This window comes from Hesperophylax consimilis, chromosome 8 (assembly GCF_061612785.1).
Source record: "Hesperophylax consimilis isolate HC1 chromosome 8, BYU_Hcon_1.0, whole genome shotgun sequence".
Lineage (NCBI taxonomy): Eukaryota > Metazoa > Arthropoda > Insecta > Trichoptera > Limnephilidae > Hesperophylax > Hesperophylax consimilis.
The window spans coordinates 24,639,092-24,660,516 of NC_142843.1; the positions used below are offsets into that span (position 1 = coordinate 24,639,092).

A 21,425-nucleotide genomic window follows, 5' to 3' on the forward strand; every position below is an offset into this window, starting at 1 on the left:
TATCATTAAGCAACTCTACTTTGCCTACGTACGAAGTCATCTGGAGTTTGCATCAATTGTTTGGTCTCCATTCTATAAAATCCACATAAACAAAATCGAAGCAATTCAAAACAAATTCCTAAAATATCTCTGTTACAGGTCATTTGTAAGATTTAATAATTATGCAGAGGCAGCTTCATACTTTAAAATTGATTCATTAAGTGTACGAAGACATCATGCAGATGCTCTATTCCTATATAAATTAATTAATAATAATATTCAATGCCCAGAGTTGCTAAATAATATTAAATTTAATGTGCCTGCACGTTTAACACGGTCTTCTATCCTGTTTAAAATCGATCAAAGCAAAACGAACTGTAGACAAAATTCTTGCCTGAACAGAATATGTAATAATTACAATAACATATTATTCAATATCGACATCTTCAATTGCGAATTTACTAAATATAAAATGACCTTAAAAGAGTATTTCACTGATGTTTCTTGAATTGATGTTTCTGATGTTTATGTTTCTAGTATTTATATATTTATAATCCTGTTATGGTATGATTTATATGCACAACATTGTCTTCTTATGGTTATGGTTATGATATGATTTATATGCACAATATTGTTTGTATTCTTATGGTTACCAATGTATCGATAATCTTTTATTTTATATAAATTTTAGTTTTTTTTTTTCCCCTTTATTTTTATTTTTGTTGTATTATTTTTTTCTATTATTTTATACAATTCTTTTATTTTATATAATTATAACTTCACATTTCTCATAAATTTAATTATTTCTTCTAATGCTGTCTTACGTAAAATCACAAGGAGGAAATCCGTAATTGGTTTTATTTTGGCTATTTTACTTATGTACAATCTGTAAAAATGTAAACTGTTGATTTTCCCAAAAATGAATAAATAAATAAATAAATAAATAAATTTACCCAGTAAACATTATAATATACAAACTGTGCCTGTAAAATTTCTTTATTTACCCTAGTAAACATTATAATATAAAAACTGTACCTATAACATTTCCTTATTTACCCTAGTAAACATTATAATACACAACCTGTACCTTTCAAAATAAATAAAAAATTCTGATTTATTATATGTTTTTCCTGACCTCTTGTAATAAATAATATTCGAGTAAACATTTAAAATGTAGGTACTATTCTGAAAATGCGCGTGCAAGATGAATGATATTCGGTTTAAAATAAAGTTGTTGTTAATAATATTATACGTAGTGTAAAAAAATGCCACTAATTTTGGAAAAATCTGATTTGATAAATAACGAAAAAAGCCCACTATTATTGTACACAGGTTCCTATTTTTATAATTTTGTAATTATCTAATGTTAACAGCTCAGTATATGTTCAGTATGGTATGATATGTTCATATTAGGTTTATTTATGTTACTATATGTATTGCTTATGTTGTATAATCATCTGTATATTTATATTATTTCATTTGCTGTATTAGTTTACAAGAAAAAATGTTAATTGCAAAGATATTAGAAGGACGAGATGTGCTATGAGCAGTTCTTACTGTGTGGAATTGTTTTGCCGAGTGTCGCCGGTTTTGTTCACCAATACTACTGCACACCTTCGCTTACGCTAAGGTATCCGCACTAATACATAGAACAGATTTCTGTGCGTACACGTCCCGATAGTATTCAAAGTACCCTAATTAGGTAGTACTCCGCCTACGGTCCAGCGGCCAACATAGCATATCTCGTTCTTCTAATATCTTTGGTTAATTGTGTATGGCCAAGATCACTATTAGTAGGTGAAAGCCAAAATTATTAAATATATATTTTTTAAATCCATCAATAATTAACATTAATGATTATATCAAAAATAGAACTAAATATCTAGTCAGATCAACAGATCGTACAATTAATTTATTCGATTACCTTATGAATCCATACAAACATGTCCTTACTTATCCTAACCTAATCTATTCTAACCTTACTTAAACTAACCTAATCTCTCCTAACCAAACCAAACGAATCAAAACCATATCCTTTAGTCATAATGAAAAGGAAGATAAGGTATGCGATTTCTTAAAATAGGTAGGTACCTAGTTACTACTCTTAGTCATTTATCGACGAATCATAACTTTAAAAAAATATTGTAATTTTTTGTTACATTGGAAAAGAAAAATTTAGGGTAGTGAAATTAAAGTATAAAAAACACAAGGAAATATAAAAAATAAGTGAAAAAAAAAATCCCACAAAGGCAAAGCCTGTGCGTGGGTATTATAATAATTCTTAACATATTTCTATATTTTAAGATTTTAAATAAATCGCCCGTAATCCGCTACGTAATTAAACTATTGATAACTTTATCTAACATCAAATCGGCAATTTTTACTTTTAAAAATACATTACCGTAAGCATTGAATAACGTTATTGGCAAGTTTCCAACTGTTCCATAGATGTCCGGTATTTTCCTTTGTTAGATATGCGCAGCTCATATTTTCATATCGGCATTTCGTGTTTGAAGAACATAATATTTAGGTCACCAAAATAACTTTAGATTAATTTTATGATCTCGTATTACGATGCTAGCCTTGTGCAAACACATCTATCGAGCCAAAAGCTTCTATGCTAAATTGACAACAAAAAAATCGTGTGCCTGTGCATAGAATATTTGACTTATTACGCTTTTTTTATTTAAAAAAAAAACATATATTTTAAGAACGCATTTAAGCATAGATAAAAAGATACATGTATTATGTACCAATAAAAAATTTCTGGTCGTTATGTAAATATATACAACTCAAACACCCTAAAAACAGAAAATCTGTGGGTATTTATTAATTACAACGATCTACGTATACAAGTATACATCTCCATTTTTACCGTGGTCAAGGGAGGCAATTGTATAACATGATACCACGGTAAAGAATTAAAGTGAAAATACAGTAATCATGATATAAACATGTCCAATTAAAATCCCCTACCTACATTACACTATCTATCTGGTGCCATTACAGCGCCCTTGAGGTGATTTCTCACGAAAACGGCGCTATATAAATTAGCCAAATATTATGAACCTTGCACAGCTCTATCTAAAGTTAACGCAACTATTTTCAGCTTGCAACGTCATAAAGCAAGACAATAAATGCCATGTTTTTAAATACGTCTATTTGAACATCACTTTTGTTTTCGTGAACGAATGAATGAATGTAAATCTTGGAAGTAGAAATGAACCCACTTCTCTCGGTAGAATGAATCTCGGCTGACTCGATGACAATGCACTTTGTCAACTTTTGTGTGGCATTCACGCATACCTACAAACGCAGACATATACGCATTTCTCTGAAATCAGATAACATTACAAAAGATATAATAAATAATTGTCGGTCCTAAATTTGTACTGCAGTCAAAAAACTTTTTTACGGGTTGTTTTTTTTTGCATTTGAAAAATATTTTATGAATTCTTCTTCTTCTTCGATGGCGCTACAGCCCATATCGAGCTTTTGCCTCCTGCAACAGTCGCCTCCAACTCCTCCTGTCCTCAGCGGCTGACTTCCAGTTTGTCACCTGGAGAAGCTGTGCTGCATCCCCTCTTACCTCATTGAATATAACGTCCTAATTATTTTTTACATTTAAATTATTTAAAATACGTTATGATTTATGATTAAAATGATGTTGGTAACTTTTTTTTTTTATTTAGTTAAAGCAAGATTTGATGTCCTTAATGTAGTTATTTTTAGTTTTCCTTTGTTTGATGTTGAGATCCCTCTCCCGTTTATTATATAATTTTATTGCTAAAAATTCAGGGCTTCTTTGTCCAAAGGTAGAATTACATTTAGGTATATTTAGTATGTCTGTTTGCTTGGCTCTGGTTAGTTACTTTAGAAATTCCAGCCAGAAAAAAACTGTTCAACTTTCATGAAATCAATGCTCACCGTCCGATGTTTTTTGCTAATTTTAAGTATGTAGAAAGTGGAAAAAATTCTCATTTTAGTCGTTGAAATTAAATAATTCAAAATTATTAGTAGATTTAATTTAAGTTAACGCACGGAGTCATAAATAACTTACTAATTACTAAAATATCAAAATAGCTGCATGTTTTATAGTCAAAATTTGAATGTTTTTAATGGAAAAAAAGCCCAGACAGGTGTGCTTAGATTATAAACAATGATTTCGCTGGGTCGAATCACGCAAATGTAATTAGAAAAAGTTTCGTTTGAATTAAATTGGTTTTAAAAAAGCATTTTTTATGTGACACCTCACAAGACCGCCCCTTTCAACTTGAGTGAAGACGGGGGAACTATTTCGCCACCAGGGTGTGCAGCGTTGTAAGGGTAGCATTCATTATTTGTTTCAAGTTCTTTCTTATACCAAAACACATATAATATATTTGTTATATCTCGATCTATTTTTAAATACATTTTTTTTAAAGTTTTTGTGGATCAATAAATGCAAATTTCGGAAGTGGAAATTTACCCACTTCCCGACATCCGATGGCGCTGAAACTCATCTTTTGGTCATGCGGACATATTCCTACTCATTTCTCTGAAATTAGATGACATTGCGGTTAACTCCATTCCCTGGGGAGGAAGGTTCAATCCTCAGTCAAACCAAAAAATCTTTAAAATTGGCTACTAGCCGACCCAAGAGATGGCGCAACTGGTGACCGGATCACATTTTTAAAAAGTTATATAAAGTCATGGAAAGTGATGAAACAAAAACTTTATTAACTGGGTTAAGTAGGTTAGGTTAGGTTGTTTTTTCATCGTTTTAATGACTTTATATCACTTTTTAAAAGTGTGTTGAATAGTCACTGTGTTGAGATAGCATGGAACCGGCGCAACTAGGTCAGCAAATGTTCAACGGAGTTATCAGCGGCAGAACCGTTGCTGGCACCCTTTTGATGATAGGAATTGGTCCAGTACAACACAAATTCACTAAAATTGTGTATACAGGCCGGTCAAAGATACATGAATAATTATATTATAAATTGGACCCATTAAAAGCAGGATACTGTCTTTATTTGGCCTACGAAAGGGGCGTAGAATACGTAGGGGCTTGTTATCTACAACTAGTATGCGGGCGCGATATGGGGAGCATTATTACGCTCTCATGTTCAAACAAATTACATCGTAAAATAATATTTAGGGAGTTATTTCGGCACTAATTAGGGCTGTTATTTACACTCGGAGGGCTGTGACGTTTCGTCAAACGATGATAAGTTGGTCATGGACCTCGTTTCTGTGTTCCGAACCGTGAAATGCCTATTCATTTGAGAGTAGTTAGACTAGACAAATACGCAGATATTTTTATATTTTTACTACTTGTTAATTTGATGACTGAACAACGTTCTTCGTCAAGCCTATAAATAGAAGTCATATTTTATTATTGACACACCGAGAAAGTCGTTTAATTTAGTTATAAAATCCTTTTATTTTCTGAATATCTCTGGAGGGTATCGTAATGTCAAATAGGTACAATATGCGTGAAGTAAGCAAGTTTGTACTTTCATACCAACATAGTGATTTGTGTTTGTAATGTTTGTTATTCAGCTATAAAAAATCGTACCTATTCAGTTTGAGTTTTGCATCTCGGAATTGCAATAAAAATAATGACATCGTTTATATCACAATTTCTCCCAGTTTCACGCGATATTGCAATAGTACTTTTGGTGATAAGTCGAAGAATTATATTTTTTCTCTTTTAGTACTTTTAGTGATGCTTTTCCGAATAATGATTGTGTATGACCATGCCTCCTCATACCAAAAAGCTTTTAACCCCTAGGATACGACCAACTACAGTAGCAGTTGAGTGAAATTCTGAATACTTTCAGGTCCACTGCAATGTGCAGTGTATAGAGCTAGGGTTTAGAAGTTTTGAACGAATTTCTAAATGGTAAAAAAAAAACTTCCATGGAAATTCCTAAGTAATACGTTGACATTGTAGATGCCTGTCAATTATTTCAATATTATATTTGGCTTTGAGATATTTACAAAATATTAGCGGTCTTCAAGTGTTAAAGAATTTTTAAATGTGCAATATTCTTAGGTATTTAGAGTAATTCACACTTGAGATGAAATATCTCTAAATTGCGCTATATACATAAATATCACCTTTCTAATTAAATAATATGATTATGCAAAAAAAAAATATTGCGAGATTCGCAAAGAATGCAATTTGGCAGAGTTTGGGCATGAAGAGCGAATGAACAAAGAAAGGAGTATAAGGATAATATGTGCCGCGAATGTGAATGGTAGAAGAGTCGGGGGCGTCCGAAAATAACAGAACAGTATGTATGAATGTGAACGAGGCAAGGTGTGTATGCCAAGACCGAGATGTGGGTTGCGAGTTGGCGGTCTGTCGCCTCTGCCTACTCCTGCGGAGAAACGGAGTAAGTCAGTCAAAATTTAACACGCTTCTGCTCGGAATAATTGGAACTATGATGGACTATAGCAGAAAGTGAGAGGAGAGTGACGAGAGTATCTGGCTAGTCAGATCCGGTTACTAAAGCCATATCAAATTCCAATACTGAATGATGGTCTCTCACCAGGGTGACTAAGTGAAAATTTACTGCATATTAAAATTACATTGCGTAACACATAATATAGTACTTACAATGGCGATTCTGGGGTATCTGTCATTGCGAATCAAGTAAGGTTATCTATTTGTACATCGTAATTAGAATGATACCGAGTTTATCTGTGTAAAAACAAAAGGTATAATTTTTTGTTAATTTGGAGAAAGTGCAAAAAGCAGGCATCCGCGAGTGCGCGGCGCCCATCGCTGGAAGTGTTCTGAACGTAACAATTTACATCCGGAGCTAAGCTAACTAGATTTCCCATACGGATACGGAAGAATTCTCGAGACATCGGCCGGCCGCGGGGAGCAGGGTCGGCCTCTGACCGCAGCAGCCCGTCGCCGCCGCGGGAGTCCGCCCGCCGCTACCCGGGGCCCGCCCGCGACATGGCCAAGGGTGTGACGGAACGCCACTGAGCAGATCTGCCTAAACCACTTTACAAGTCAATTAAGAGCGATCAATGTCCAGCAAGTGCCATCACAGCGAGACACACACTTCCAACAGAGCTCCTTTTCATTTCGTATATATACGATTTGAAGGGAAAGGAATGCTTGGGTGTTGTAATCTCAACACTTTTAACATTACAGCGCCCATATTTTATGACAAATCCGCCCAATGTTGTAACGACGTGAGACACATTAACTTATTTACTATTTTGTTTAATCAAAATAGATATTTTGTGAATAGTCATTTTTTTATGATTTTTTAAAGTTTTCATACACTTTGTATCAAGCAAAACTACCGCCATCTGTGAATTCTTTTTCAACTAGAAATTTAATTTTAAATCATCTTAAAAATTTATATACAATATTATAAAATCTCCTATGACCATAATATTTATAGTGTTGCATCAGAGATTTTTTTAAATTATTAAATTATGAATTATTAAATTATTAAATAAATAATCCTACTAGGTACTTTATTTTACTGCTTCATGAATATATCCACGATCTTTTTCGAACCACATTCAGCAGCTGGTTCTGTTCTCCGCTAAACGAAAACTCCGCTCGCCGTCTTTTCTTTCAGCGGCTTAGTTCTGTCATCGGTGTATTTTATTATAGAGGTCACTTTATTCAGTAGTCTTTTTTTAGAAGATTTCCAATGCATATTTTATTTATCGTAAACACGTTTTTTTTTCAAAAAATATTTACCATACAGGAAGATAGTAATATCACAGGAATTCAACATTTTTTTTATATGTTTTAAAGAATTACAATACAAATATAAATTGAATTTTTTTTTTTTAATAATATAGTCCTCACTAAAAATATATGTTCTATATTAATTTGGAAATGATGATACTTATGTTTTGTATTTGTTGTTACAGGGTTGCAAGCGATTCCATCCGCCCAGCAGTGCCCGAGTCCACATCGCCCGAACCGCCCCCAGACCGGTTTACCCGTCCGCCCCCGCTTCGCCAAGTCTACCCTCTGTCAACAGAGCCCAGCACGAACGCGTACGACACCACCCTGCGGCGCAAGTCCAAAGCTGATAAGGGCGGGGGCTCAAACAACAACATCAAGGGCGACAACCAAAATAACAAGGGCGCAAACCAAGCCGATTATTCGGACATGCACCACGATCATCTCGTGAATAGGGGCGCTTACCCCATGACTCCGAATATCTGCGTGGAGGGAGGGCGGATTGAGTTCGTCAAGGCGGCGGTAGATGGCGGTATGGGCGTGCAAACGCCGCCCTCTTCCCCGCTGGGTGCGCGCTCTATGAGAATTTACGAAGAAGAAAAGTTTGATGGTGACAAGGTTTGTGCATTTTTTTATAATTATTATTTTAGAAAATTGCTACAATTAATATGAAAATTTGACGAACTGTATAATTTTCACCCCCATTTCTATGAATATTTTTTCAGTGTCAAATGGATAAATGGTCTTGCCACTGGGAGCTCCGTTCGTTTTTATTACGTTCGTCCTTTATAAGTTATAACCATACAAAAAAGAATAACGATATTAAATAAAATAAATAACAATAAAGAATAATGGGGGTGATTACAAGAAGAGCCTTGTGGGCGTGTTTCGTGATCCAAATATTTGCCTTATCGAGGCTTAAATTTCCAGTACAAAACTGTGTTTACGAAATTCAAATTTTGCAGATTAAGGTGTAGGTACCTACCGCTCATACACCTCCCTCTTTTCATAAAGTCAGCATGAAACAGAAATAAAGAGGTAATTACAGAACTCTCAGTGCAGGATCGTGAATTATAGCGCTCAATACCCACAATAGTTTTAAAATCTATTTTCCAAATAATCCGTTAAAATACTATTGTTTACGTAGGTACTTCAAAAATGGGTTCGAATTTATTTCCTGAACCGAAACCAATACGCTTTTTTGAAATTTGAAATAAGAACAGCTAGTGCAGTATTTCAAAAATGGAACGCCTACGCCGTTTCTCATTCGTGGTCATAAATCGACGGGGAAAATTTCACTTCCGCCGAATGCGCGATGCACCCACCGACCAATAATAATGCACACGAGAGGAAAGAACTCTTTCACCAAGTAAAGGGATGGGATATTGTCAAAATGTATTTTTTATAAATTCAACCATTACAATTTTAATTTATTTTCATCGAATTTTTATACTTTATAAATAAACGGGTCATCAAAATTTTGAAATAATTATAATATTCACTTGTGTATTTCAAGTTGGTCAAGTCAAAAAATCACTAATAATAATAATAATACTTAAATATTGAAGACAATATTAGTGATTTTTAAACGCAAATCTGAAACAGAAAAATCAGAAAAGGAAACGGTCACATCTGGGATGTGGGTCCCAGATGTGACCGTTTCCTTTTCTGATTTTTCTGTTTCAGATTTGCGTTTAAAAATCACTAATATTGTCTTCAATATTTAAATATTATAATTTGAGGGTTTTACTCAATAAGTTATTCCGAAAAATAATAATAATAATACTATTTATTTTTTGTGAAACATCACCTCCAGTGCCGGAGCGCTGTTTAAAACAACAAAATATAATTATATAGTCGAATTTAATTATAACGACCACTCTTATAACAAGATCACTGCTGTAACCAACTAAAGCCCCAATGATTCAATGTTCGCTTTTTTCATGGTTATAATGATTGTGCTTCATGGGTAAACCGAAAAAGATTTGCGCCATTGCCAACAAAAACATTGTTATTTGGGGGTAGACGTGTCCACAACATTATATTATCTAAGTGCATAATAATGCCCCGAATGCACGGAGCTATGCATATTCATGGTGTCTGTGCAGCCACAGCCCTTTGGTCGCGGTTTCGTTGCACTGGCCATTCAGCCGTCAAGCAAACCCCCGGTCCTTTGCGCGAAGGCAAAGAGTTCGACTCCCGCATTCGGCCGTGCGAGTGGGTGCAATGCCCGCCGATAAATCCTTAACCCAAATTGCAAGACAATAACTGCAAGTTGCGAATTGATCTCGTTGAGTATTCTTCCTGGATTCTTGGCTCAACGTACATCTTTTCTAGTCGTTGCCTCATTGCGATTGCTAAGTGATCGTGACTCCTACTCCAGCTGCCCCGGTGAACGATGTTCTTCCACTCTGCACGGTCTTGCGCTGTACTGTGTACATCGACGTTCCGGATATACTAGGTGATATTTGATCAACGCATCAATGACCCTTCTAAGTTTCTTTTAGCTCGAGTTTTCATATTGGACATTGTTTTATCACATGACGTCATCCGAATCTACCTTTTCGGTTCAATCAGGCACATGGGCTTGGTCCCCTATCGCATTGAAGGTTGGCTAACATCGCGTCAATCTGCAAACCTGTGGGTCACCGGTATTCTCAAATAGGGTCTATGGGGATTGTTGTGAAGCGAAAACAAATGGGAAGACGAGTAGGAAGTTAAGAAAGTTCCTAGAGCTAGTTATAGGTAAACATCAGGATTAATCATCAATCCCGATTAAGAATTGAAAAATATAGTGCCTCAATACCTATCCATTTTTTTACATTCAAAATTTAAGCCTCTGACATATATCGTGGCTTGGCCTATTTCAACATATCGCTTGCCACATGATGCGGCAAGGCCAAGCCATGAAATATCGTAAAAATCATAAAATAGTCTACCTGAAAAAATTTTATGCCTATTTTAGAACTTCACAATGTTGTCAATAAAGTAGTGATCTTTTTCGGGAATGATTTTGTGATTCGGGCCGCCGTGGGCGGGCCGCCCCCTCGGGCTGGTGGTAGGCGGCCCTGATCGATCGGCCAATTCTTAAGAGAAATGCACTGGACGTTGAGTAATAATTGAATTAAATAATGTATTGATTCTAAAAAAATACTATTTTTCAACTGTGGATTATGCAAATTGTGATTTATCGATTTCACAGATATTGTTAGGAAATATAAATTGTTTGCTTTATATTGTTTTTATTTAAAAATATGTTTTTAAAAAATTAATAATAAATCAGTTGCAGTAAATCATTAACTGGATGTATACTAAGAAACATTGCTGTTTCGTGAAAATGAAACTAATGAACAGTTGCAAAAACGTCATCGTTCATTTGCCATGGTCCGTTTTTGGTAACTTTTTCATCACACGCCAGTCCAAAAGGAGTACAAAAAGTGCTCGAGCGATAATTCATAAGAAAAGAAAATAAACGTAACAAATAAAAAAAAAACTAAATAACTATTTGTTTTCTCTGATTGCAAAATTCATTTTATTGCATGACTTTTTATCTTGGATATTTGACATTAGCATAACTCTATTCCCTACAATGTGACATACAACATTTACTAAGGCAGTTGACAAATTAATTAATAATAGGATCGCGTTCTTGCTATCGTTTCTCAAAAAAAATTTAACATCACGGAAAAGATTTCCTTTATTGCGATTGTTTATTTTTTAAATCAAGTGCTCGTTTTCTATAAATAAATGTACTTATCTATAATTATTTTTTTAAGTTCATGGTGGTTCTATTTTAATCAGTTGAGCCGTTGAGTTATAATTTATTCTGTTACGTTGAATTATGTCTTCATTTTCGGTAATAAATAGTTGGTGGTCGTGGAAAAAGCCCATTCATCAAACGTCTGTACTTTAAATTTGAAATATCGTACAACTTTTCTTGAATGTAGGAAAATCATGAAATGTCTTAGTATTATGGCTTACTTTTGACCTATCTTTGCTAATACACACTATGTTGAAAAATAAACACGTTTATTTACATAAATTAAACTTTCGATTATTCGGTTCACGATACGTGTGAAGGACAAGATTCTGTTTTACGGAATGGCTACAACAGTCAAAAATAACCTTACCGAACCAAAAATAGCATGTTGGTTAGGTTAGGTTTTAAATTTGAAATTAGTATATTTGGTGTGACACAACAAATTATTTATCAAACGATCAAACGGTTATGAAGATGCTAGTCGGAGTACGAATCCAGTTCGTTCTATAATAAAAATTGAAATGTAATTTTAAAATAAATAACAGTTTCGCAGCTTTTGAAATATATTGGTGATAAATTTAAACACAGCAGTTGGTACCTATACTTAGATAGTATAAAATAGTTTTGAAAAAACTACTATAACGTGATCCAATTTGGTGCCCCTGTCCAATAAGACACATTTCTGTAATTCCTTCACTCGTCGAAGCCGCTTAGATAGCGTGTGAGACCATCATTCATCATCAAAATAATTCCATATTAATTATTAAGACAACAATTAGCATCTATTTTTCCTGAATAGAAGCAAGAACCACTCCTACGTTTCTACACTTAATTATCTTGTAATAACCTCGGCCTGAGCAAGTTCACTTGCTCACATGAAATCGATTATTTCTGAATTTGCCATCAATTTGTTCCTCGGAGAGGCAATTATTACTTGAAATTGACAACTCAATGCAAACAAACGTGTTTGCCTTTTGTCGATTTTGTCTTGTAAGATTGTGTACTTACATTATTATTTATACCATATGTGATTGTTGAATATGAGCTGAAACAATGTTCATTATATCAATGTAATGCTTTTAAAAAGGTCATTTATCTACCATCATTTATCACATACTCCATACCTAATTACATATATGCGTATTTATATGTTGATTCATCCTTTATTTTATATTTATTGTTTGCGTAAAGCTTCTCTCGGGCGTATTTTATATGAAAATGTGAATTTAAAAGGTAGATACTTAATTCAAAGAACCAATTTCAATAGACCTGCTCATGCGCGTATAAATAACATATTGCATAATCCCAAATAACGTGTGAAAATGAAATTTATTTATATACATATATTTCTAATAAAATGTTTCTGTGCTATCCAAAAATGATAATTTATTTGCGTTCATAAGTAGTAGTAATTTAAAATCAGAAATATGTATACCACAAAATTGGTTATTTTCCGCAAGTCACAACGAACGTGCAATATTAAATCATTTTTAACGTATTTGTTTTTTGATAGGTAATATTTATTTCTTACTTAATTTAAAATTGTTGTCTATCAATTAAATTCGACTGCAATTAATGCTAATCTATGTAATTTTCTGGATACAATATAATACAAATCAACCCGTAGAAAACAATGTTTTTTTACATACATCTGTTTTTGATGTATTCAAATAAAAAAAAAAATAAAAAAAAATTGTTTGATTGAGGATTTAACCTTCCTCCCGGAGACCGACTAAAATGAGTGAATCGCACTTCGAATCACTTTACCCAAATCCTATTTGTATGGTACCGAGATTTATTTCGTATATTAACTGCTGTACATTTTTATAATGTCGTCCAATTTCAGAGAAAAGTGTGTGTGTTCGTGATCACCAAAAGTTTGTATACACCACTATTTATACAAATGTACATATTAAAAAAAAAACAACTGCGAAACACGTCATTATTTCGAATATTTTAGAGAAAGGTCCGATTTACAAAATCCACTTCCTTCCCATGAAGGTTTATCCTCTTTAACATATTTTTTGCTCTCTTAGAAACCTCTAACACACATATTATAGTAGGTTGGGGCAAAAAACAATAATATACACCCCTACAGTCTGTATAGGTTACTCTATATACCTGGGAGGGTAGAAAAGACAAAGGATTTTCGGTTCATGAATATTAATAAAGTCCTGTAGAAAATGATACGCTTTCACCACAATTTTCATCTTGATAAATACACTCTATTATCATAAAGATTATATTTTATTGTTGATTTGTTTTAATTACTTTACGGTATGGAATGGAAATGACGTATTTTATTATGTACCTAAGTTTTATTTTGTTTTAAATTATAGGGATATTAATAATTCCTCAATAGAACCCGTATTTGGTGCATGAGCAGCTTTTAAAAATTGTTGTTATTGGGCAAAAAAATCCAACTAATGGAGCCAGTGGGACTATGGCATTCCCAATTAGGGGGATGATGTAAGGTTGTAGGAATTGAGGAGGGGAAGAAGTTGGGAAAGAGGAAGGTTTGAATCAGATCTGATCATACAAAATTGCTAGAAAGTCCATTTTAAGAAACGCATCTATTCTGAATAGTGGTCGGTCTATCGTCATGAGGAAACTGAGAATGTTCTTTTAATATAAACCTATATTATTGTATAGATATTTTTTTACTTAAATTTTTTTTGTTCACTCCGGCTTTCGATTTCGGATTTTTAGGGTCCGAAGTCAAGAAGCCGTTGTAATAATAATGATTGGATTATTTGATTTTTCGTGAAAAAATCACCTCAACGACTGTCTCAGATGTCAAACTTTCGACCGTTGTATAGGAAGTTTGTTATTGCCCATTTACAGTAATTAAACATACGCCAATTACGGGGATTACATATTCCCAAAAGCTCCGGACGCTTGGGAGCAGTTGGGACTCTTATGCGGTATATTCACGTATATTTAATTTTATCACCTTTCAAGAAAAAACGTTTTAAATCTATATCTATTTTTTTCCATTTTGCCAAGGGGCAATTACTGTTTTCTACACACTTTATAAATCCATGCGGTTACTGTATACCTTCATTTTAACCTCAAACTGTGTTCTCAAAGATTTTTCAATCGAGCCCTTTATCCCGCCGGGAATTGCGTATTCACCCTATTAGCGCCACCAAAGTGCAGACACCGCACTGCGCGGGGAGGGTTTTATAGAAAAAATTGCAAAATCTGTTTTTCCACTCAGTTGAATTGCATTTGTATGCAAATATACCCACTGCAAGTTCCCACCCCTGTGTGCATTTTTTATGTCATATGCTCATGATGTGCAATAAATTGCGTTAGGCTAAACGCAGAGTGGATAAGGGATGAACTGAGGGGTGCATTCTGAATCTTTTCACGAATATGGAAATTTTCGTGTTGAATTTTAACTTTCTACATACTGAATAAAATATCTGTTTTATACCGAATCTTTTTACATATTCCTGTCTGGTCACTTCATCTTAGATTTTACACCACCGTCGTCTAGGCAAAATGTGGTCGAACTGGTTTTTAAATACATCTATTTGAACTTCATTTTTGTGTTCGGGAATGAGTTAATAGAAACCTTGGAAGCGGAAATTAACCAACTTCTGGACATCCGATCAAGCTGAAACCCGGCAGACAGACTTTTCTGTGGCAATCGTGTCTATACACGCGGATATCAAATGACGTTATAGCAGCTAATATACGTAATAAATGTCGGGCCAATTATCATTAAAAAAAAATAAAAAAAGTTTTACCGTATTAATTTTTGTTTTTTTTTTGGTTGATTTTGACTCATAGTTTCGGCCTATTAAAAGATCACTTCCTTTTTAAATAATAGTGAAAATATTGTGCGTAAGTAGGCTGTGGCTTTATTTATTGACAAGATTAAAAAAATATATTTATACTTAACCGTGATATACGTCGAAGAATATAACATTAAAATTGCACAATATCATAATAATAAGCACACTAAAATCACTTTTATGCCGGTCATGTATCTTTATTTATAGGTACAATATTCCATTAAAAATCAATAAATATACAACATTTCTTACAGATTGCAAGCAATTAAGAAATGTGCTAACGTATAAGATTTCATATTTAAGCATTCTAAAAAACCAATCGATGTTGCAACTTTTTCTGACAGTATTGTTATTTAGAGAAATATGAAATTCTAAGAAAAACAATTAGGCCAGTGCAATTAGCGATTCGCGATCGAAGTAATTCCGGTAGGTACCTATTAGAGATAGAAGAAATTCGTTTCCACAAAAGTTGTAGGTTATTTTATGTTCTATTATACTTGTTAAGATACTTTAGCCGAAATTTGCATTGGAAATGAGATATTTGGGATAAACTAGATTTTGGCCCGATTTCGGCCAGCTTTTTCAAAATGGCGGCGCGAGCACAGGTGCGCCAAGGTCGGAAACTCAGATTTTACATCAGGGGATCAGTTTATATAACATATAAAAAAAATTGGGACTACCGGAATTACTTCGATCGCGACCCCCTTTTTGGCGCTAATTGCACTGGCCTAAATAAGCAAATGACATAAAATGTAATTTTCCTTTTTTAGATATTTACTTTTCTCAATAAAGTATTTCTATTGAACACAACTCAGTTTACCGGTACCTAAACCACCGGTGTTAGTAAATTTAAAAACATAAACCCAATCGCGTTTGTTTAGCGAAATATTACCAAATCCCCTTTGTTCGCAAATCCATAAATCATATGGGAGGAGAGAGGGATTGCCCGGAACTTCCTAATATAGGTAATCCTAAGAGATTGAGTCTTACGTTAAAGCTACCAATTTTAAACGGAAAAATATCTAAGGTTGCCAGGCATTCTGTATTAAAAAAGACGCAATTTATAAATGAAAATTTGTTTTTTTATAAGCAAGAATATTTCGAAAATAACGAATAATCCTTACATGGCGCTGATAATAACTACTGCGAACTGGGTAGAAATTTTTTAGTTAATTATTTCTGAAAAAAAATGTCCTCCATCTGAGTTTGGAAAAGGGGACAGCGAAAATTTAACAATAGAAAATTTTGTTTTAATTTCCTTTTGTATTGCAATAACTCCTCTGGAAATAATTCTGGTTTAGAAAATTTTCATATTTTTCTGTCTGTCCTTCATTACAACCTGTGATGTATGGTAAAAAGTTGGGTATTCAAGCGATAGATGGCACTAGTCAGAAAGCTTACTTTAGAGTCCGACAGATGTCGCTAGAGTGTAGCAATTGCCTGTGGGGTATCCTTGTCAGACTTCAAGCTTCTAGAAGGAGAGAATTACCACCCTCGGGTAATGAACAGTGTAGTTATATCCAGACTTATATTTATTGTAAAGTAAATACACGAAATTATTGTAAAGAACCTTTTACTTCTTCACAAGAGTTCCCAACACAGAAATCTGCTAGTAAGCAGAGATATAACACAACCCATCATCCATTGCATGGACATTTGAAATATTTATATTATATTGTGTAAAAATAATTCATGATTTATTTTGATGGCCAAAATTTTTATTTTTTTGATAATTGAAGCCCTTGGGTATTTTGAGATTTCGGATGTACTTAGAAATTAATTTTCAAAAAGATTCGCCTTTTTAATGTATATCAAAAAAATAATGTTTTTGAAAGCAGATGAAATAATGTTTTCCATTTTAATGGAAAAGATATTTCGTTTTTTTTTCACTTGGACATATGAAATTAAAAGTATTAAAATTCCGACTTCAAAAACAGATAAATTTTGTTTATGGTTGTTTTGTGGCTTACTGATTTTTTTTTACAATACAAAAAAAACATATTTCATTACACAAACGTATTGTAAAGGTTATTATGGTCACTTCACTTTATTTTGATTCATATAAAAATAATGAATAAACAATTCACAAACTTTGACAAATCTTTTGCAAAGTGAACGCAATGGCGGTCGATGACGTTTTGGAATATATTTTAATTATTTGTAAGTGTCTATGGTAAACTTTGTAATGCAAATACAAAGTGCGGTGTTACTTCTTTCGAACACTGCTTAAATCATATATCTCACTGTAAACACCAAAGAGGATAGAACGACTTTTATGATTCCGTCTCAGTTTATGCTGTAAAGTACACAAACTAACCGAGGAGTTGAAAAGATTAAAAAATATAAATAAGATAAGATATAAATATAGATTTAAGAAATATAGTTTACAAACTTCCGTGAAGCCAGATAGTAACTCTGGAATCTTGATATTTGAAGGTGGATTTTTTTATTAAATCATCTTAACTCACTAAACTTTATACATGCTGGTTATTTATTTGTGCAGGGGTAAATAATGGTCGAGGCACCTAGATTTTTTTTAATTTGTGTGAGGTTTCAACATTATCCCGAAGGTTGTCACTTCCATCGTTTGCCACCCCTGCGGTACGAGAATATGAGGAAGTTGTAAGGACGTCTTCCCCGTCTTGGCGTCCAAACATCCCTCTGGTAATTTCTTTCCCACTTGCAAACTTGTGATCCTGGCGGGGTTGACGTGTGCAGTAATTGCCTTCATATCCCGAGCTTTGCAGGAAAATTGAATTTTAAGTAACACTAGCAAGGATCAATTTTATTCTTCAAATGCAACGTCTGTACTTACTTACTTACTTTATTTGACAAACAAATGTACCTTCTCAATCATAAATTAAGTATTTACTCACACACGACGATGAAAGAGGTTTTAATTTTTTTATTCATACAGTTGCGTTGAATGATTTTCATGTTAGGATCATTTTAATAATATTATAAAACGCAATTACAGTGATTTTTCCCACCTTCTAAATCAAGAAATTCATAAACAACTTCTAAGACTCGTCAAGGAAAATTTTTCGTTAATAAAATAACAAAAAAAAGCGGAGAAATCAGAAGAAAGGCTGAGGCCACACGAGCGTGATTTTGTGAGTTGCGAGTCGCATTTTTTGATTCGCCTAATTAACGCTGCATTTGGTTTTGGTACGGCGATGCAAAATGAGTTGACAGCCGACCCACTAGTGTAATTAACGCGACTCACAAAATTACGCTCGTCTGGCGTCAGGCTTTATGATAAAGTACAAATATTGAACTCTATCAAGAAATATTTTAGAGAAATCATTAACAAAAAACTGCTTTCACGATTTCCACCTGAAAATCAGATAAATAATCCTGTAATTTTCTGTTTTTCCTCCATTTTTTTCTCAGTACTTATGTCATTTAATTTCATAATACCATATCAAATATATACAATCAAATGATCACAGACGAAATCAAAATATGTGAAAGATGGAAAGATTATTATTCTACATTACTGAACGAAGAATTTCCAAGAACAATTCATGTGTCAGAGAAACCAGTGCTGGGGCCAGTTGAAGAAATCACTCCGACAGAAGTTAAAGTAGCCATATCACAAATGAAAAAGGGGAAAGCAGTGGGGCCAGACAATATTCCAGCCGAATTATGGAAAGAGTGTGGGGAAGTGGGACATAAATGGCTGTGCAACCTGTATAATAAAGTACTGACCGGAGAACCAATGCCAGAAAGCTTTAGGAAAAGCTATCTTCTTCCATTTTACAAAAATAAGGGAGACTCTAGGAAGTGCGACAATTATAGAGGGATAAAGCTTATGTCTCACACCATGAAAATATATGAGAGGATTATAAACACACGAATTAGGAATATTGTAAAAATACACGACGATCAATGCGGCTTTGTATCGGGGAAATCAACAATAGATGCTATTCAAACAGTCAGAATCATAGTTGAAAAATATCGAGATGCAAAAAAAGATTTACACATGGTATTTATAGACTTGGAAAAAGCATTTGACAGGGTACCCCGAAGCCTGATATGGGCGGCATTGAGATCTCATAACGTACCAGAAGGATATGTGCTCTCCATACAAGATATGTATACAGACGTAGAAACACAAGTAAGATGCACATCAGGGATGTCACCAACATTTCCAATTAAAGTGGGGGTACACCAAGGATCTGTCCTCAGCCCATTGCTATTCATAATGGTCATGAATTACCTAACGAGTCAAGAAATGAACAGTATTCTCAAGACTATGCTTTTTGCAGATGATGTAGTACTGATAGAAGAAAATCATTGTGATCTACAAAATAGCCTGGAAAGGTGGAGAAAGATCCTGGAGGATAATGGACTAAAAATTAGCAGGAAAAAGACGGAATATTTGTATTTACCATTTGAAGACCCAAATGCTGTAACTCCTTCGATGCAATTGGATGGAGTAACATTAGCCAACTGTGACTCATTTAAGTATCTGGGCTCACTCATCCACAGAGACGGAGGATGTGCAGCGGATGTCAACCATAGGATAGGAGTGGGATGGATGAAATTTAGATCCGTAACAGGAATTTTGTGCGACACGAAAATGCCAATAAAACTTAAAGGAAAGACATACCAGACTATTGTTAGACCCGCGATAATGTATGGCTCCGAATGCTGGACTATGTACAACTCCTACTCTAGGCAACTCGAATCAGCAGAAATGCGAATGCTTAGATGGACGGCAGGAGTATCATTAAAAGATAAAATTAAAAGCTCACGCATTCGTGGTAGCCTGGGTGTCACTGACATAAACAGTAAGCTAGAGGAACGACAGTTAAGATGGTATGGGCACATAAGACGGAGACCACCAGACCACACAGTGAAGCAGGCAATGTCTATAGAGCTTCAAAGACAGTCATCCAGAGGTAGACCAAAGAACTCCTGGATGACCCAATGCTCCAAAATCCTACAAAGAAACGGCCTAGATGAAAGCGACACTCAGAACCGAAGAAACTATAACCTGAGAACGAGAAGAGCCGACCCCAACAGCCTACCTAGGCAATGAGTTGGGATAGTGCTAGGAAGAAGAAGATATCAAATATATACAATAATTAATTCTTAATTCGGTGCTTCAATTCAGTCCTCAATTCAAACAGAAATGCATACTATTCTGCAAAATTGTATTGTTAAACTGTTATTTTTTAAGGAAAGGAAGGTAAAAGGTATGAGGGTTGGGTACGAATTTAGGGATCGGTCCAGGATGACCGACATGTATTTTTTATTTATTCACAAAAAATAGTAATTTATAGTAATTTTTATTTATTTAATTAATACCTCTCAATTGAGAATAACTCGTGTATAGAGGAGGGAGTGTCGTTTTAAGTTTTTAACATCAATTTTTTTTGGGAATACTATAATACATATAGACTTATAGACATAGATTATTAACATAAGTGTACATAATATCAGATTATACACTAAATATTGCAGAAATAAATAAAATATTTTACATTTTTTTTAATTCCTGTGTATGTATACAAATATTTTTGAAACTGATTTTTTTATACAATATTATACCAAACAACCAAATTAGTCTGAGGTAAAATGTGTTTTATGTTTATTCTTAAATTTTTCATATTTTTTCTGCTTGTATTTCTTTAGGGAGTTTATTAAAATATTTAACGGCTGATTATGTGTAATGGTGTTATGCCGTTGTTGTATTGAGTTTAGGGATTATTATTTGTCCCGTGGTCCTTGGTCTGGTACTCAATGACTCTTTTAATAGTTTATCTTTGTGGATTTGGATTAACGCATTTTTTGATAGATTTTTATAGAAAACCCGATTTTTGGGGGAAAATTAAACATAAAAACTATAAATTATTTTGGTCCAATAACTTTTTACAATCTTGAACTCTGTTATTGACCCAAACCAGTTTCTTTTGACTTAAATTTTGGTCTGCTAGAATCTGGAATGTAATCTGTTTTATTTCCCACCAGGTACAATATCCAGGAATTGTATTAATCGTTATCCTTATATTTGAATATAATGCGGGTACTGAACCAAGATGTTGCTTTATACTGAAATAATGTTCTCGTTTATCAATTTAGATGGATTTTTAATGCCTTTTAGATCAGCGTAATTGTAGGGGCGGATAAAGTCTCAATAAAGTAGGAAAAATTGAAATTCTAC

The 21,425-nt window shown here is 33.8% G+C and overlaps 1 protein-coding gene across 3 annotated transcripts in view; it reads left to right on the top strand.

The window, feature by feature from the left end:
* Positions 1 to 21,425, top strand: part of LOC149421772 (uncharacterized) — a 580,320-nt gene that overhangs the window by 226,702 nt on the left and 332,193 nt on the right. For all 3 annotated transcript variants that reach the window (XM_089635090.1, XM_089635091.1, XM_089635092.1), the window contains exon 3: positions 7,876 to 8,308. In XM_089635090.1, coding sequence (XP_089491216.1) covers positions 7,876 to 8,308 — 433 coding nt within the window. The remainder of the gene's footprint in view (positions 1 to 7,875; positions 8,309 to 21,425) is intronic.